At 43.0% G+C, this 20,297-nt stretch overlaps 1 protein-coding gene across 3 annotated transcripts in view; it reads left to right on the top strand.

Moving 5' to 3' along the window:
* Nucleotides 1-15,850, top strand: part of Adcy8 (adenylate cyclase 8) — a 217,365-nt gene extending 201,515 nt beyond the window's left edge. For all 3 annotated transcript variants that reach the window (XM_028876027.1, XM_028876026.1, XM_028876025.1), the window contains 4 exons: nucleotides 6,684-6,830; nucleotides 10,635-10,727; nucleotides 12,171-12,285; nucleotides 15,269-15,850. In XM_028876027.1, coding sequence (XP_028731860.1) covers nucleotides 6,684-6,830; nucleotides 10,635-10,727; nucleotides 12,171-12,285; nucleotides 15,269-15,756 — 843 coding nt within the window. In that variant the 3' untranslated portion in view covers nucleotides 15,757-15,850. The remainder of the gene's footprint in view (nucleotides 1-6,683; nucleotides 6,831-10,634; nucleotides 10,728-12,170; nucleotides 12,286-15,268) is intronic.
* The last annotated feature ends 4,447 nt before the right edge of the window (nucleotides 15,851-20,297 follow it).

Genomic DNA, 20,297 nt, shown 5'->3' with positions numbered 1-20,297 from the left:
AGTTATATTAGGGCCCTCTGCACTCACCCAGTCACTTCCCCAAACCCCATTGGCTGGCAGCAAAGTCCCCAGACCACGAGCCCATTACGGACAGTTCATATTTAAACCACAAGAGGCAGCAATTGTGCAGAGTTGTTTCCACCTGATCCCCAAAGCGACAAGGGTGAAAGCAGTTACTGGGAACAGTGACAAAGTCCCAGCCAGCAGCAATGCATGGGACAAATAGCCAACCGGAGCGGAGCATTTCATTGTGACCAGGTGCAAAGCAGAGAAATAGTCAGCACCCTTTCACACTTGAAGGGATGAAGGTCAGAGAGTCTGCCTTGCTGCCTAAAGTCATGTGACCACATCTGCAGGGATCATCATCTCTCTTTCCACATTCATTGCTCTGACCTCCTGGGGGAAAACTCCTCATTGATCTTTTACCTAATCTAACTGGGGAGGATATAGTGAGAAGAACCTCAGTGACTATGACATGCATCACTGACGTTATCTCCTCAAAAATTGGTTTGTGTCCAAAATAAAGAAGTTTCTCCTCCCATGTGGCAGGTCCAATAGTATGAGTTCCCTTATGTGCCCCTCATGAAGATGGAGGCACAGCACTCTCCATGTTCTGTGTCATCCAGTGAGTAGGTAAACTGAGCCATTCTGGTTCCATTTCCTGAAAAGAAATAAAGGATCCCATTTTGCTCCTGTGTGTATCTAACCCATCATCGCCTGAGAACCTGTGCTTGTGGATTTGTCTTTATGTATATTAGTGTCTTCTGGACATTCTCTCCACCAGTGAGCATCTGGCCAACCAAGAGAAGTGGCTCCACCCTTTCCCATTCTTCTCACTTCCAATCAATGCAACAGTCAAGAGCTGAACTGAATCCATATTTTCAAGCTCAGTGTTTTATCTAACATTGATTCCCCCAATGTTAAATCAACTTTCCATTCAAATAATGAGCTAAAGCTGTTCCCGTTGTAATGTTTCTTCCTGTTTATCATGGCTAGTACTGCCATCATTCCTAAATGAATACATTATTATTATTGCCACCGTTAGTAGTAGCTTGGGCTCTGGAGTCAGTCTATCTAGTTATAAATTCCTACTCTACCCCTTAATAACTGTGAGTTTTAAGCAAAATACTTAACCTCAACCTCTCTCATCCTCCCATAGATAAAATAAAGACCTTAGTTATAACTGCCTCAAGCAGTTATTGTGAGCATTAAATAAGATGATCCATGCAGTATTCTGTGATGTGCCTGGCATATAAGTGCTCAGTGAAAATAGCTGGTGTTGTCATAATTTTACTTTTTAAGAAATCAGAGCAGTGGCTGGAGGGATGGCTTCGTAGGTAAAATGCCTGCCATGCAAGTGTGAGGAACAGACATTGGACACCTAGCACCCATATAAATGCCAGATAAGCATGATGGTAACTACAGCACTTGGAACGCAGAGAGAGGGGATCCCTGGAGCAACCTGGCTAGTTAGACTAGACACATTGTTGGTCTCTCAGTTCAATTGAGAGAACCAAGCCCAGTGGAAAGGGTAGAAACTCCAAACATCAGTCTCATGCCTCCACACACATGTGCACACCCATGTACACAGCATGCAAACATGTATGCTTACATACAAATGCACATGCATGCAAACATCCATGTACAACACATACACACAAACACATGCAAAATGAAACAGGAAATCAGAGCATTCTGAATGTTGGCAAGACTGAGAAATGAAAAGAAAGAGAAGGGTGTGGGAGGAGCTAGGATTCATTGGATCTTCAGGGGACAAATACTGTTTAGGAAGCCCTCTGGTGACTGACCCTATTGGACTTGCCTGAGAACATGAGCACAGGAGATCTGGCTTGGCCCCTCATCTTCCATATGGTAGTGTGGGCAGGGGAGAAATGCCCTCCACCCACCCTCACTACCTGTGGCAGATCAGAGTGCTGACTCTGTGGTCATAAGAGTGGGAGAGCTGTCCCTGCCCCTCACCAGCTGCAACACTCAGGAAAGTAGCCCCTGTACCTTGCCTGAGCAACATAGTAGAGCTGGCCCTGATGGTGCAGGTGTGGGAGACCCAACCCTGAGGGCATGAAAACAGAGGAACTGGCTCCGCCCCTTGCTCTCCACTGGAAGGAGTTAACTAGCTAGGGCAATGCTGGAAAGCTCACCCTGGTGGTAAGACTGGGTAGAAATGGTGGGCTGACCAGCCCTGCAACTATCTAGGCCCAGAACCAGGGTTATGAGTTGGCCCATCCCAGCATCTACCCCATCTATGATCTGTAGAGCAAGAGGGCAGTCAAGTAGACCCAAAGCTGCAGGATCTCCATTACCCAGGGAAACAACAGGATATCCAAGAGGAGTCCCAATGAGGACCCAGCATCAATAATATAGCAGAAACCAGAGGCCTTGAACCAGACCAATGACTCTCTGCGATGAACATTTGCAAATAAAGATATGTAGATATACAGGTTTACTTCATGACTCACTGAGTCACACTACAGCTTTCATGACATAATTTTTTCCCTTTTTTCCTATGTTTTCTATTTTCTCTTAAATTTTATTTTGTTTTTGGAGGAGTTGCAAGGGCAGAGGATGGATATGAAAGGACAGGGAAATGAATGGGATAGAGATGCATGATGTGAAAGACACAAAGAATAAATAAAAAGGAAATTTAAGAAAATAACAGATGAAGAAAAAGCCCTGGTGGGCAGATATTTCACACAGTGGAGGCATTTATACTGCAGGGAATGAAAAGAAGTTGACTATGGAGTAGATTTCGGAGGATAATATTTTCTCTTTTCTAATTTTAAATAGAAGTAGAGGCTGTGTGGGCTGAATTGTGCTTCCTCAAAATTTGTGTCTGAAATTCTAACCCCAAGGACATCAAGCTGTAGCTGTCATAGGGGAGATAGTTGTGTTAAAATGAAGTCATGCAGGTAATCCTGGTACAGTCTCACTGGCATCCTTGTAAAAAGAGAAGATTAGAACTCAGGGTAAAGAACACAGTAAGATGCAGGGAGAGATGGGCATGTACCATGTGAGTAGAAGAGCCTCTGAAATGCCTTGATCTCAGATTCTCAACCTCCAGAATGATGAAAAAACACATTTCTCTTGTTTAAGTCACTCTGTGATAGCAGCCCGCACAAAATAATATTATAGGTAATTGAGTAGTAGAGACTTTTACCCAAAAACAAACAAACAAAAAGCTCAGCCATCTGGAGGATATGATTCTTTGAGCTTACTTACACAAGTTCTCTGATTCATGAAGCAGAATTAGCTTTCTTCCATGCATCCATACCTGCCCAAGGCCAAGGTGAGCAGAGTCTGCCCTCCCTTTGGAAGCCATTTGCTGCTGCTCTTCTCTCCTCTATCACTCTGCCCAGCCAGTCACCAGCTGCCTGTGTTTCTTTGGAGGAAAACTACATTGATTCACACTTCAGACTCAGACATAGGGCATGATAGAAGAACACGTGGACTAAAGAAACCCTAGAAGCTTCTACCCTGCCTCCTCTACTGTTAGCAACATGATCCAAAACAACAATGGACCTCCTCTGTCTCATTTGACTTATCTGTAAAATGAGGATAATAATGAGAAATGTTTGCTGGATTGTTATAATTCATCAGGTTCATGTGAAAGTACTATTTAGGTTTTACTGTTTCTGGATAATACCAAAAAGTCATTAACTCAGCAACTAGTTGTGAGTGTTTGTGAAAGGCATGTATCACATTTCAGGACTGCAGTAAACACACCAAGATGAATGGCATGTATATTTTTGCCATCATGGGATTTGTGTTGAAAGGAAGAGGTGGATGTTAGGGCAATGATGCTGGGGCAAGGAGTGTATTACAGAGCTGCTTGTGGCACTTTGAGAGCATTGAGCTCAGCCTCGTGCCCCCATTCAAGAGCCTAGAAAGTTTCTGCAAAACACATCTCTACATGATTAGTGAAGACCGGAAACCAGATGTTACCTGGTTACAGAGCTAACCTCAGACTGGAAGAAAATTTCTCATCACTGGACAGGTGGCAGAAATGAATTTATTTACATGGTGACATGAAAACTGTTTGTTTCTTCTGGAAGAAAACCTTGAAAACTAGAACGTAAGAGGCAGCAACTTCCCTGTCGGAGATCCTAGGAAATACAGAATGGAAGGAAGAGAAAGACACTGGTATACGATGCGTTATTGGGTAGATCAGCTACCTATGTGGGCAATGGAAGCTGAGTCTTACAGTTCAAAGTTACATGACTCTAGGAGTGAAGGAGGAAGGTACAAAACACCACTTCCTATCAATTGTTTGTGGAGACCTGTGATTTAGGGATGTTAATTCTCTGCCTCGGCAAAGCTACTGGTCACATGAGCAGAGTGCCCTCTTGTGGCCAAAGAAAAAAACTCACAAGACCCGCAAGTGTTGACAGTTGAGGAGGGTGAGACAATCTCAGGTAGGGTGTCTGGAGCAGTTGCTACAACAGGATTTGGAAGCAGAGAAGCCAACTGATAGTATAGCTCAATGGAAGAGCACAAATAGGCAGGGCTCTGAGTTCAATGTCAATACAAAAGTAAAAAGTAGAAATGCTTTAGTGTTTTACGAGTCCAAAGAATTGGGGACTTGTAGGCCTTATGTTAAAGAGATAGGCAATAGTGAGGCCATAAATATGTGCCATGATGTGGTGTTAGAACTTTATGTTGAGGGCAACTGTGAGCCATTGGAAGGCTTTAAGAATGGAGGAGTGTGGTCAGTATCCAGCATCATACATATCCTTTAAAAGGGTCACTCTAGGTGGCATATGAAGAATGCTTTGGAGTAGAACAAGGCTGGAGGCCCTCAAGTAGGAAGCTTTTCTATTATTGGTTAAGCAAAGCACTGGAAAGAGGTTTACTTTTAGAAATAGCAACAACACTAAGATAAGGTCAACAGGATGGGATCAAGAAAGAGCCTGAGATAACTGATATGCCTTCTGTTGTTTTTGTAGCTCTGGTGTTTTTAATAGTAGGGAATGAAGAAACAGATGAAGTCTTAGCTATAAAGAGAAACACACTAAGTGTGTAGCATCATAGTTTAAAGAGTGTGAGAAGGTGGTGCACGCCTTTAATACTAGCACTTGGGAGGCAGAGCCATGCGGATCTCTGTGAGTTCAAGGCCAGCTTGGTCTACAGAGCGAGATCCAAGACAGGCACCAAAACTACACAGAGAAACCCTGTCTTGAAAAACCAAAAAAAAAAAAGAGTGTGAGAACAATCCAGGGTGATCACACCCCAAGAACTAATCTAGAAACATGAATTTGGAAACTGCTATGCAGAGGTTGAGCATCATTGAGATCTGCCAAGTGAGATTGTACAAGGTGAACAAACAAAACACTTAAAAAAGATGAAAGGCTTTTCCAAAATAAGTCCCTAAAGGGGGCAGGCATAAGAAAATGAAGTATTTCACGGAAAGTCAAGAGACACAAGGTCCTGAGTGGCCAGTGTGCTGAGCTACGTGGATGCTCAGTGAGATGGGAACTGGCATGTGTACACTGATATTTCCCAATTTGGATGACTTTCTCTCCATTTATTTCATTCCAGCCTGAGATGTGAATAGCAATAGACAGAGGAGAAAGACAGCTTAAGAAGGATGGAAGCCAGGATGAGGAGGGACTGGTTGACAGACACAAGTGTCTGCAAGATCATTTCCTCTTAAAAAAGACAGAGAGTGGGGACCAGCATGGAGAAAGCAGGAGTAAGACAAAAGAAAAGAGAGGGTTAACCGTGATGGCAAAGTTGCCAGAGTTGAATGAAAAAGGATGAAATAATTACATACACACACACACACACACACACACACACACACACACATATGCATAAGGAAACCAGGGTAAGTTACTGCCCAGTCTCAGCTTTCTTGGTAAGGCTGGAGAAAGATCATCTATGGAGAAGGACAATGTGGTAGATTAAGTTAAGGAGAATCCTGAAACTCTGGACCAGTCATTGAGAAGAACAGAAGATTTAGCCAAGGACAAAGGCGTGACATTCAAAAGTGCTGGCTCAGCTGAGGTTGAAGACCACATGATTCTGTGATTTTGATCCAAGGGTGGAACATTTGTGTCCCTCCAAATCTTCTAAGGTATATTTTTCTGGGCATACCCTAGTAACTTACTTCCTCCAAATAGATTAAAACTTCTATTCTCCCTCACCTCCCAATAATATCATCTTATCAATCCATCAAGGATTAATGCATGAGGACAGAGGCCTCATGACCCAGGGTACCTCTCAATAACTAGATCTACCAGCCAGGGACCAAGGATTTAACAATGCATCTGTTGGAAGATTCTTTGTGTCCAAACCATGACAACTGGAATAGTGTGCTTATTAAAGAGTTCCAAGAAAGCTTCCTTGCTCCTTCTGGCATGTGTGGACACAGCTAGAGAGTGTCATCTTTGAACCGGAAAGTGGCTCCTCATTATACACTAAATCTTACAGATACTTACAAGCATCCAGAATTCCAGAAATAAATTTGTAGTTTATGATCAATCCAGACTGATATATTTGGTTATAGCAGCTTGGGAATACTGAGACATACAGTGCTAACATATCATGCCTGAACTCTCATTTTTTTGTCCTGCCACTGGATTCCTGTCTGCCAGGTCCTTATGTACAGGTAGCATCATTGCAGAACTTGGGCTCTGATGATTGTTTCTACCTCCTCTCTACCCCAGGAGCTATATTCGCAATCCTATGATGCTGTTGGGGTGATGTTTGCCTCCATCCCTGGATTTGCAGACTTTTACTCTCAGACAGAAATGAACAACCAGGGAGTGGAATGTCTGCGCTTGCTGAATGAGATCATCGCTGACTTTGATGAGGTAAATCTTAGTATCAGAACTCTAGGATGTATTTCAAACATAAATATGTATTAAATTATTTTATTTTTGCAATTAATTCCATCTGAATAAATGGATGTTTTGATGTATGTATAAAATATAGACTAGTTAAGTCAATCAACATATTCATCACCCCACATTATGGGAAAAAACACTTAAAATGTAACCTCTTAAAGATGAAATAATACATCATTTACTTTAATTACTGTCTTAGGGTTTCTGTTGTGTGAAGAGACACCATGACTATGCAACTTTTTTTTTTTTTTTTTTTTTTTTTTTTTTAATTTCTTTTAGCTTGCGTTTTCTGATCACTTGTAGCCATCTCGAACTCACAAGATCCCTGCCTGAAGCTATTAATGGCAACGTGACTATGGCAACTCTTATAAAAGAAAACATTTAATTGGGATTGCTAGCTTACAGTTCAGAGGTTCTGTCCATTATCATCATGGTAGGGCATGTTAGCATGCAGGCAGACATGGTGCTGGAGAAGTAGCTGAGAGTCTTACATCTTGCAGACAACAGGAAGTGGTCTGAGTGTTACACTGAATGAAGCTTGAGCAAAGGAAACCTCAAAGCCCACTCCCACAGTGACACACTTCCTCTATGAAGGCCTCACCTACTTCTGTAGTTGGAGTTTTCTCTCTGGGTCCCGCCAAGCCCTGGCAGTACCTTAGCCCACATATAAAATAAACACACACATATAATATAAACTGCTTGGCCATCAGCTCAGGCCTAGCATTGTCTAGCTCTTACTCTTATACTAAGCCCATTTTTGTTAATCTACATGTTGCCACATGTTCCATGGCTTTACCTGTTGCCTCTACATGATGCTCCCTGAACAGCAACTCGTGTCTCCTCCCCTCTGTCTTCCTCTCCTCTTTTTCTCTCCTCTCTGCTAGTCCTACCTATACTTCCTGTCTGGCTACTGTCCAATCAGTGTTTTATTTATACAGAGCGATATCCACAGCACTTCCCCTTTTCTTTTTTAAAAAGGAAGGTTTCAACTTTAACATAGTAAAATTACATATAACAAAACAATTATCAAGCAAGAATTACAGTTACAATGGCCCCTTTGGGGGCCATTTTCTTTCAAACCACCACAGTCGCCATAGTGTGCAGTGGTCTCCAGGACTTCTCCTTCTGTCTACCTGAAACATTCTGCCCTATAACAAATATCTCCATATCCCCACCTCACTTTGGCTCCCTAATGGCTGTTATTAATAACCATTCTACTCTATGCTTCTGAGTTTTGCATATTATGATCCCACATGTATATGTGAAATCACAGAGTAGGGTCAACATAAATCAGACACAATCCCTTATTGCCTCTCATGGCTTTGCCATGCAAACTATAAGTCACTTTCATAGAAAGAGGCATGGCTAGTGCATTGGTTAGGAGGTATGGTTAGGGCCTTGTAAGATGTGAGGGGGAACTCCATGGTGACAGCATGTCTTCTAAAATAGGCTACACATTCATGATAGAAACCTTCCTTTGTACCCTGTTGAGTCTCTGGGACCTGCAACATTTAGAGACACTATCTCATGCTGGGAGAACAACCAACCTAACACAGGCAAAGCTCTGGGTTCAATCCCCACCATCATGAAGAGAGTGATAGGAAAATGCATTAGACACTGTTTATGTGAAAGAAGCATCTTTAGTTTATAGTTCTGGAAGATGGAAGTCCAGGACCAGGCAGCCTCATGTTTTGAGGACCCCTACTGCCTTGTAACTTGGCTCTTAGCTAAGTAGTTCTAGAGAAAAGACAGAAGGACAACATCCAACCAGCCACAGACAGGAGGAAGCCAGGAAAATTCAGTTGTATGGAGGTAGAAGGGTTGGGCAACTGAAGACCCCCGCAAGACCTTCAAGCTAAACTACTCACAACTGAATGACAGCTAAAAGATCAGACATGTTTAGTTTGTGTCTTTGAGAAAACATCAGACATCCAAGTATGCAGACCTTCATATCTGACTCATGTCTATTCCATCTATCTCATCTGCCTATGCATGCCCAGCACTTGAGACTCTGAATTTTACAGTCTTAAAGGGAGACAAAGAGTTGGAGAACTAAAAGGTGCTGACATCAAGGTCTTGGCAGAACTGCGTTCCCTCTAGAGCAGTGGTTCTCAACCTGTGGGTTATGGCCCCTTTGGGTCTCATATCAGATATCCTGAATATCAGATATTTACATTATGATTTGTAACAGTAGCAAAAATGCAGTTATAAAATAGCAATGAAAATAATTTTATAATTGGGGATCACCACACCATGAGGAACTGTATTAAAGGACTGCAGCATTAGGAATGTTGAGAACCACTACTCTAGAGGCTCCACGAAAGAATCTATTTCTTGGCTTTTTTTTTTTAACTTTCAGAGGCATATGAGTTTTTTGGCTGATAGCTTCTTCCCATCTATAAAGCTATCAATCACATAAATCTGACTTTTGCTTCCACTCCTGTATCCCCAATCTCTCGTTCTCCTACTTTTACTTATAAGGGCACTTATCATGTGACATATCCCCAGGTTAGTTTCCATCCCAATATCCTAATACTAATCTCACCTTCAAAGTCCCTCTGGCCATGGAAGGTAACATATGTGGATTCCAGGGATTGGAAACTTGGCATAGTTGGGGCCTGACCCAGGAGCACGGTTCTGCTTATTGAAGTTACTAAAGACCAAAGTATCCCTTCCTTAACACTGGTATCTAAATTCCATGTAACATTGTAGGAAATTTAAAGGCTTTCATTCAATCAGCCATTCATTCAGCACCACTGTGCTCAAGGTTCTGTCTAGGTTCTGAGCAGTGAACAGAATTGGCGATGACACCTGCCGCCAACGTCGTCTACCCCAAGAAAGCTGACAGTCAGTAAACAAAATCAGGACTATGTCTAAGGAAGGCAGGTGACACAGGACAGCAGACTAACAAGGTCTGTGTGAGAATGGAAGCTGTGTTCCATTTAAATGCCGTCACGGAGGTAATGTAGAGTAGACAGTCATCAGGCAAGATAAGAAAGAAGAAGGGGAGTGGCCATGGCATTGGCTGAAGGAAGAGTAGCCCCAGAGGTGTTAGTAAAACAAGCATCCCAAGAAAGAAGCAGGCCTGTCTTGTTCAAAAGTAAGCAAAGAGGTCCAGGGCTAGAGCAGAGCATAGAAACAATAAGGGCTGGGTGCGGGGTGGGGTTTAGTGGTCATGGCAAGTTTTGCTGGACTTAGTGAAGACTGACTTTGATCCTGAGTAGAACTAAAAGCCACTGAAGAGTTTTGCACTAAATAGGGGTATGTTCTGACTCATTCATAAATGATATCACCTGGTCACTGTGCTAGGCTAGAGGAGGCAAGGACAGGAGTGGATACAGCTGAATACCAACAGTGGTTTAGACCAGTGGTTTAGAGTGGGGTACTGCCTGGGCAAAGTGGGAGTGGTAACATTCTAAGTACATGTTGGACATAATCCCCAAAACATGTGTTGACTGGTTGGGGAACATTTTTTATTTCTTATTGAAGCTTATCAAATGCCCTTGGTTATTCCAGGATTCACTGAAACAGTTAAGAGTATTTAGACACACCCATCTGACACTTAGCAAGTCCTTATCAACGTGGATTGACTGATTGAGTGCATGACCCTTAGAGAGAAAAGAAGCCACATCAAGATGTTCAACCATTTTAGTTAGATCTTTCTCCATAGTGAATGGAGGAGGCACATTTTCAGGAGCCCCAGGCTACTAGAGACCCACATAGCAGCTGTGTAAACACAAGGACTAATGTCATGACCTGAATCTTTTGCAGCTGCTTGGAGAAGACCGCTTTCAAGATATAGAGAAGATTAAGACCATTGGTAGCACGTACATGGCCGTCTCAGGACTGTCACCAGAGAAACAGGTAAGGTCTCCTTGGACTCAGTCACACCGGTGCATGTGCCTGACTGTTGTCATGTGCTGAGGAGGGCTTGAAGAACAGTGGGGATGAAATCTAAACTGGACTCTCATGGTTGCAGGATGTACATTCACTCTTGACAAAGGAGATTTGTTGGATGAGGTGCTGTTATTCTATTAAAATATTCCAGGCTTCATTCTGAATCTCTCTGTTCACTTGAACAAAAATCTGTGCTAAGGAATACCTTGACTCTGACAGAGCTGTGGGTATCACAAAAATCCCTAATACTCATCCATTTCCTTATTCTTGCTTTCATTTAATCCCTCAGAAGCTGTTATGGCATGATGATTGTGGCGGTGGTGGTGGTGATAATAGTATTAGCTTTGTAAAATATTTGACTATGTGGTAGGCACCAGTGTTAATGGAGATACTAATTTGTACCTTCCAGGGCTGGTGGGTGAGTAATCTGAGATAATTTTCATGTTCCCCATATGAAGCCTATAACCTGGCAAGTACACAACAGATGTTATATGAGTTTGAGTCGAAGTCACCAGAGAAGATGAAATTCTCATTAAGTCACTATTGCACTTATCCTTCTTCTACACATTTTTATTAAAGAAGATACTCTAAGCATAGCTATATGAGATGAAACCCATGCTGGTATTACAAGTGTGGCCCTCAATAGCAGGAGTTAGAAGACGAGTGCCTCCAGGCCACATCTAACCCGCCACCCATGTTTGTAAATAAAGTTTTGTTGTACACAGCATTCCCATTTATTTCTATTGTATCTTTTGTGCCTTTACAACCAAAATGACAACATTGAAGAGTTACAACAAGGACAGTATGGTCTGCAAGACCAGAAATATCTGATGCTTGGCCTTTGATTGAACTACCAAGCTCTGTAGGGCCCCAAATTTTCTCTCACACAAAATCTCATTCAACTGTGAAGAGGTGGACAGAGCCAACAAGTTTCACTTCACTTTACAGATTTGGAAACAGAGGTAAAGAGGCTCTCTCTCTGCACTTCTCTCAGGGTTTCACAAATATGCATGTGAACATCCCTTAGTCAGATGCTGTGAACATTTCAGAGGAAACAGACACAGATTCTGGACTAGAAAACCTACATGTACAAGGATAGGAAAATGTACAGATGGGCATTGATACAAATACATGCACACCAGTGCATATACTCGGGAATCCATAATGGGGCAACCTTCCTAGATACATGTATATGTGAAGGAAAGATGTGATGACAACCACGGACTATAGTGTTAATTGAATCTCCTGTGACCTCACGCCTCTTGGATACTGATGGCTTGAATGTGTAGGGGCTTGACTTGCATGGCTATTTCCTCCTAAGGAATGTGCACTTGGGGTTAGACTGCAAACCCCTGCTGAAGACATCAAATGTTTGTAACCCTGAGAGAACCCTTCTCTTGTTTTCTCCAGCAATGTGAAGATAAGTGGGGGCATTTGTGTGCCCTGGCTGACTTCTCTCTTGCCCTGACCGAAAGCATACAGGAGATCAACAAGCATTCGTTCAACAACTTTGAACTCCGAATTGGTGAGTTGCAGCTAGAGGTGGAGAACTCACTGAGCCAAGTGTCTTTGTTCCATCAGCCCCTCCCATGTCCTGGGCATCAAGCCAGGAAAGCTTTTTCTTGCAAAATGCATGAGGTTCTGTATGACCCTGACAAGGACAGGCACACAGTCAACTCCAGCCTTTCTGGGCTTCCTCATCCAAGATGCTGGCAGCAAGGCAGGATCCTGACCCAGGCAGAAGTGCAAAGTAGACACTAGGCTGGCCTCTCCTCCAGCACATCTGTCTAGTTCCCTCACCACTTGTGCAAAGGCATGCTTAGAAAGGCAGCTAATGACCCAAGAATCACGTAGTTCTGACTTTTTCATGTTGTTCAAAGCTGGTAGCCAATGCATTGCTCTCTACTTCTTCTGGATAATACCTCAGACAACAGCAGGATTCTGTCTCTGAAGCAGGCTATCATATACTGTGTTGAGGCAGAGACGGGCAGAAAGCAACAGTTTCTCAGCCACGCAGTCTCCTTCCCATTGCAGGACAGACACTCCTTGTACAAAGTGGCCACACAGTAATCGTTGCAACTGACTAATAATCCTCCATGTTTGCATAATTTGTGCATCCCTCCTTCATCTCCCCTGGGCTTTCAGGAGCCTCCAGAGGTCCAGCCTGAAAGGCCCCACCTCTAGCTCACATTTACGTTTTGTAGATGAAGAAACTGGGTCCCAAAACAGAGGCATCATTAACCTAACATCACATCACACAGCCAAATAGCTATACCAGCAGCAACTTTAGGGAGCCTGACTCTGAGATGAATTGACATTCTGGCTACCAAGAGGAGGTTTAAGACAACTTGTGCTGTGATCCTCCTGCTGTAAACATCCTGTGACTGACAGGCCATTTTACTCCATTAGACTCTCCCTTAACAGCTTGCAAGAAAAGAACGGAGGTTAAAGAAATATCAATATCTGTTCCTCGGATCAGAGGAATATCACATGCTTTTGTTCTTTGAAGCAAGGGTTTTTATTTATGGTTTTGATCTATGGATGGGATGTTGAAGTCTCGATCCCACATTTCTCATCAATCTCCTGTCCTTCCTGAAATCATTGACTTCACAACTAATCCAAAAATCAAAAAAAAAAATAATATTAGCCCTGAAAAGAGAAATGGTCTAAGTAAATTCCAAAGATATTGGTAAGATCAGGGATGCCGCTTGATGTGATATATTAAACTGCTGCTGTCGTTTCATTGATCTCCAGGGTGAGAAACTTTAAATCCCCGCTGGACTGAGCATCTCAGTCTGTGTTTCATGTCTGTTATAACCAACTCTGTGACTTGGAACAAGACACTGAGACTTTCTTAACCTCAGGTCAGATGTGCTGATCACCTCCACTGCCTGTGACCTCATAGAAATCATATGAGAGTCAAATGACACAAAGTCTTTCAAGGTTTTAAAGAACTAATCATCATTGTGATTCCTGTGTATTCTACAGCCTGTGTGTGTGTGTTTGTGTGTGTGTGTGTGTTGTGTATAGTATGTAATGTCTATACATATGTATAAATGTGTTGGGTATAATGTATAGTATATCGTGTCTGTGTATGTAGTATAATGGATAGTGGATTGTGTGTGTGCAGTGTAGTGTACTAGATAGTGTGTAGTGTGTGTATGTATAATGTAGTATATAGTGTATATGTGTATATGTATATTATAATGCATGGTGTCTAGTGTGTATGTATAGTGTGGTATATAGTGTGTAATATATGTGCATATGTGGAGTATAGTATGTAGTGTCTGTGTGCACATGTGTTCTATTCTTGCTTCTGCCTAGAATTATCTTACCCAGTTCTCTATGAGACTAGTTCTATTCCTTTCCTCGGGTCTCTGGTTAGGTCTTTCCTAACTACTCTACTCAACAACATAATGTCTCTGGTCTCCTATTTCTACACACTGATAGTTTTTGTTTTCATTATCTGTGAATATTATACTACCTGCTTTTAAAGTTATTTTCTGCCTCTCCAGTAGGAGACAAATCTATGTCTTCTTGCCTCCCCTACTCTACCAGTATCTCACATATCAAATGCCTAGTCAATATTTAGAGAATTATTAAATTCTTTCTTAGAAGAGACAGATGTGCACAGTACACATTTAGTGAAATGTGGTCATTTCTAGAAGAGTTATCTAGACTTCCTGAAGGAGTAAGCATTGAGACTATTGAGACTATCATTAAAAGCATTTCCAAATGAAGAATGGGATTGGAGCAGGGCACAAAGAGTTCAAACAAAACAAAACAAAGAAGAGAAAAAACAAGACTACAGCACCAAGGTGAATATGGTTACCCAGTGAGGGAATTAGAAGTTCAGTTTGGCGTGGTAGAGAGGGAAGAATGGGGGCAGTGAATTAGGCTGGCAAGCCAGGCAAAAGCTAGGAAGCTATGAGTTACAATCCTAAAGACCATTGGCTTTATCCTTAGAAACAAAGAAGTCCTGGCAGATGTTTAAATGGGTTCTCACTGGATAGCTGTAGCAATGGGGAAAGCGGAGTTCAAGAGGACAAGGGGGTATACATGAGACATTGCCATGGGCTAAGAGAATAGTGGTGGAGACCTAGATGAAAACAGAGAAGGAAATGGTCTGCCCAAGCTCTCAGAGCACTGTGCAAGCAACAAAAGACCCCAGGGCCCTGAGTCCTGGTCAGCACTTTGATCATTCCACATCCAAGATAAGTCTATGTGCGCGTGGAATTGAGGATTCTCTTATGTTGATCACTCTCTGGCAGTGGCTTTGCTCATATTACTTTATATTATAAACTTCATTTTATATTCCAATTCATAGATGGGTAAAGTGAGGTCCATATAAGTTAAATAACTGATTCATGTGACTCATCTAGTTTGAGGTAGGACCTGGACTATGCTGTTCCAGAGACAACACACATGCCTATCACTTCCCTGACATGTCCAGATGCCTAACTGCACTTCCTCTACCTTACTTCTTGCTCTTTTGCATTCTTTTGTAGGTATCAGCCATGGCTCAGTGGTAGCAGGTGTAATTGGCGCTAAGAAACCACAGTATGACATTTGGGGTAAAACTGTGAACTTGGCAAGTCGAATGGACAGCACGGGGGTGAGTGGCCGGATCCAAGTTCCAGAGGAGACCTATCTTATCCTGAAGGACCAGGGCTTTGCCTTTGACTACCGAGGAGAGATCTATGTGAAGGGCATCAGTGAGCAAGAAGGAAAAATCAAAACGTACTTTCTCCTGGGAAGAGTCCAACCCAACCCATTCATCTTGCCCCCAAGGAGACTGCCTGGGCAATATTCTCTGGCTGCAGTTGTCCTTGGCCTTGTTCAGTCTCTCAACAGGCAAAGGCAGAAGCAACTCCTCAATGAGAACAGCAACTCGGGCATCATCAAGGGCCATTACAACCGGCGGACTTTATTAACACCCAGTGGGCCGGAGCCTGGAGCACAAGCTGAAGGCACCGACAAATCTGATTTGCCATAAAAGCATTTTCTTTGTGTTTCTTCCTCTTTTTTTGTATTTCTTTTATATATAAAATAAATATACTAATAAAAAGGTTTAATTTTTTTTAGAACAAGGATGGTTTCATTGGTCTTTGAATATACCAGATCAAGGACACAATTTGAGGTTCTCCTCATTCACCACCCTTTTATGGATCCATCTTATGTGCAAAAGGCCAAAGTTCTTCTCATATAAATTAGAAATGGGAGTTTGTAAATGGAGCCTTGATGTTATCGGGTGCCTAATAACAACTCACATTTTTTTGAAATCTAACCATATGCCAGGCCAAGTATTATGTTAAGTACTGACCCAAGAACCTCATGGTCCATACAGTACCTGCACGTTCATTCAGCTGATATTTGCTGAGCATCTGGAATGCACCTAAGTTGTTCCACACCCCAGGAAAGTCTGGCAAAAGCGTTTTCCTCATGGAGCTAACATTCTACTTAGGAACAACAGACATATTGTTAAAGCAACACATAATCTGCTTTCAGACAGGGACAGAAGCAATGAAAAGGTTAAATGTAGGGACTGGAAGAAAGGCTCTGTGGTTAAGAGGGTTTATTTTCTTCCAGAGGACCTGAGTTCTATTCCTAGCACCATGTCAGGTAGTTCACAACGGCCTGTAATTCCAGTTCCAGGGACTATCACCCCTCTTCTGACTTTCCATGGGCACCTGTGCACACGTGCCACACACTCACACAGACACGACACAAACACCTAAATGAAAGTAAACGTTTTAAGTTATTGGAGGTCAGGGATTGAACTGAGTACCAGGGATAGCTTTTTCAGGCTGTGATGCTGGAGAGGAACCCTCCATAATGTGAAAGTGGAAAACCCAGGGAGGAAAGTGATGTGAACAAATGGGCCATCGAGCGCAAACCCCCTGGGGTGGGTTTGCATTGGAGGAACAATTAGAAAGTCGGTTGGTGGGGTTAGAAGCTAGTTTCCTGGGAAGATGGCATCACATCCTCTTCTCTCATAAACACGGGCTGCGAGGAAAGTGTCATACAAATGAGAAAGCTGAAAAATGCCAAAGGCTTTGACAGTTCACCTAGTTAGCTATAGAAAGAGCTTCAGAACCGTATGAATCAATAAACGCTCACTGCTATAACTAATGACCACCAAGTTTAGAACTAAAACACAATGAAAGATTGATTTGCTGTAGCTGGAAAATTTTATCCAGAACATGCTCGTGACTCAGTGATGTCAAGCCCAAAACTAAAACAGATAGAGAAACAGACACTCCAACCTGGATCTGGGAGGTTTGGCTTCATTCAGGACTCCATCAAACACAGCAGCAAGAGACTGAGTCTCCAAAAGCCCCATCAGGTAGACTTCTGGTCTGGGATCCAACATCCAATCCAAAGCTCTGAGTGCCCCCCATAGGGGACCCAGACAGCTTCATCCTCTCCCCTATGGGGTCAAAATAACTGCTACCATGTGCTTTGTTTATTGTGATATTGGAGGACATATGGAAGGAATTTGCTGAGTCAAGAGATTATTCCATGATCTGAATCTTGTCTCTCTCAACAAGTATGGTACCAAGCACGTGGTGTGAACTCTGTATACCTATGACCACAAAGGAAGCTGTGGTGATTTAGTACTCTGAAGCGTTTAGATGTGAGGAAGTTGATAGCTACATCAAAGAGCCAGACATGATGCTGTGGCCGTGTTCCATAACTATCCTATTTGACTTTTGTCAACTAGATGCAGTGTGTGGTCCTCTAGGAAAAGAATCTCCATCCAGAGATTGCCCAGATCAGATATCGGTATGTCTGTGTGTGTGTGCTGGGGGAAGGGGTCTTAATTGTTAATTGATGTAGGAAAGCTAGGTCATTGTGGGCGGCACCATCCCCTAGACAGATGAATCTGGGCTGTATAAGGAAGGCATCTAAGCTTGAGCCTATGATTGAGCCTCAGAGCAGTGATCCTCTATGGTTTCTGCTGAACTTCCTTCTCTGTGAGTTCCCTGGTGAAAGACAGTGCTGCATGTAGAGCAAGCAGGTCTTCCCCAAGTTCCTGCCCTGACTTCCTTCAATAGTGGGCTCTAACCAGTAACCTGAAATAAAAGAAAAGATTTATAGGTTAGAGTAAAATAATAAACCTTTTCCTCCCTTACGCTGCTTCTGGTCAGAGTGTTTTGCCACAGCAACAGGGCCGAACCTGGAAGAGTCACTAACCGCATTCAAAACAACCAGACGCAAATAGTCATAATAATTGGTGTGAAAAACCTCTACGTACACTCAGCTCTTTTCCGATCACGTTTTGATCCCAAGTTAATGTATGACAGAGTTGGACAGAGAATGCTTTGAGTTTGAGACTTCTGGATGCAAGCCTGGAAACCCACAGAACCATCCAAGGCTGCAGTGAGGGTGACAGGGACCCCACACGGCACTCCACAGAGGTTCACTCTTCCTGCCATCTGGAAGCATAGTGTCTCTATTGGAATGGTGAGCCTGGCATCTTTCCCTGTTGGAGTCTTCCTTTTTTTTTTTTTTTACTTGTCTGTATTTGCACCCTTTACTACGCCTGAGTTACTTCAGCCATGAAAAATTGATACCATAAAAGTTGTGAGTTCCTTGAAAAGGCTTCAAAAGTTTCACTTGACCCTTAGCTAATCAACTCTGAGTCCTCCGAGATCTGGATTGCTTCTGGGATGAAGTAGACACAGCAGGGGGTCTGGCCCACAAAACACAACGTGGGGCTTTGTGGTGGGTGGAAAAGGAGAGTTCCCCTGTCGACTAGTTGCCACTGCTGACCCAGGTTCCAGGACCAGAACCTGTCTTCTGTGGACAGCCAGAGCTGGGTGTTGAAGTTCATTCCCTTGCCTGGAATTTTAATTCCAGACCACAGACATTTCTGCTGCTCTGGAGCCTGTGTCAGCCAGCATTTCCAAGTGAGAATGCTGCTCTCAGATCAGCTGTGGGCTCCGACTGTACCCAATATTTTATTGATGAGTTACCAGGGAGCAGAGTGCCCAGAAGGTAACACCATGTGCCTATTTGAATTATTGATTGCACAGCAGCCACACGTTTCCATCTACCAACCTGGAAGATCGGGTCATTGTTCCTTGGTGGGCATCAAGCTTTCCAAGACAACTCAGTGAAGCTCCTTTGCCTGTTATAGAGAACCAGCCGGGCTCAAAGGCAATCTGTTTCGTTTGGAAACGATTGTCCCACTCACAGTCTCCTCATTATACACCAGCCGGGCCCCTCTGGTGACACTGTCATTATCAGGGTAGCTAGAACAAATGTTTTTAGAGTGTTTTACTAAGTGTCCATTTTCAAAGTACAGTTTCCACTGATCTTCATAATAACACCGTATTGTGCCAATTTTCCAGACAACATGGATTTTTTTGGGGGGGGGTTTTGTTTTTTTTTTTGTTTTTTTTTTTTTTTTTTTTTTTTTTTCGAGACAGGATTTCTCTGTGTCATTTTGGTGCCTGTCCTGGATCTCGCTCTGTAGACCAGGCTGTCCTCGAACTCACAGAGATCCACCTGGCTCTGCCTCCCCAGTGCTGGGATTAAAGGCGTCCGCCACCACCGCCCAGCTACACAAGGATTCTTAAAGCTGAGAAGAGCTTAAGGGTCATGCATGGTCCTAAGGCTTGGTTCTACAAGACTCTGTTGGAGTTAGAGTACAGATAAAGCGATCCCTTGTTGTGCTTGGACTCTGCTCTCCCTGTTCTGAGGTCTTTTCTTCTGTGGCCTCAGTGAGCATTGTGACAGACCTGCCAGCTCTGGCCTCTTGATAGGCTCCTGCTCATGCTCACAGTTCTATAAACACTTCGGCCATGCCTCAGCACCCAAAATTCAGCCCCACTCATTGAATAACCACAGGGGCTTGCATCCATATATGCTCACATCTACACCTCACACACATATTCCTGAAGGCTTGCTCTCTTTGTTTCTTTGCTGTCGCTGTGATAAAATTCTCTGTCCAAAGCAACTTACAAGAGAAGGGTTCATTTAGGCCAAAGTTCTGTGCTACAGCCCATCGTGGTGGGAGAGTCAGAGCAACAGGAACTTAAAGCATCTAACACAGTCAGAAGACAGCAATGGATTCGTAAGTGCTGGTTCCCAGATCTGTTTATTTTTTATAGAGCCCTGTATCCCCTGCCTAAGAAATGATGTCACCCACAGTAGACAGTTCTCTTCATTCAATTAACATAATCAAGAAAATCCTCATGTCCAGAGGCCCATCTCCGAGGTGATTCTAAATTTTATCAAGTTCACAATCGACAATAACCAACACATTTGCTTATTTACACTCATACACACTTCTACTCACTCATGTGCATTTCTTATTCATGCACACCACCTCTCTCCCACTCCCATACACACACATACAGCCACATACTTGTAGACATCTGCTCATATGCTTACACAACCACATGACTGTACATACATAGCACTTGCACAAGGCATTCATGCATCATAATTAGCATTCATGCTACAAATTTACTAACAATTATGTTTGCCTATCCTCTGAATCAAGCAACTGCCATCTTGGGGAATTCA

This window comes from Peromyscus leucopus, chromosome 20, assembly GCF_004664715.2.
Source record: "Peromyscus leucopus breed LL Stock chromosome 20, UCI_PerLeu_2.1, whole genome shotgun sequence".
NCBI lineage: Eukaryota > Metazoa > Chordata > Mammalia > Rodentia > Cricetidae > Peromyscus > Peromyscus leucopus.
The sequence above is the reverse complement of the archived record's forward strand: the minus strand, read 5'-3'. Positions and strand labels throughout refer to the sequence as shown.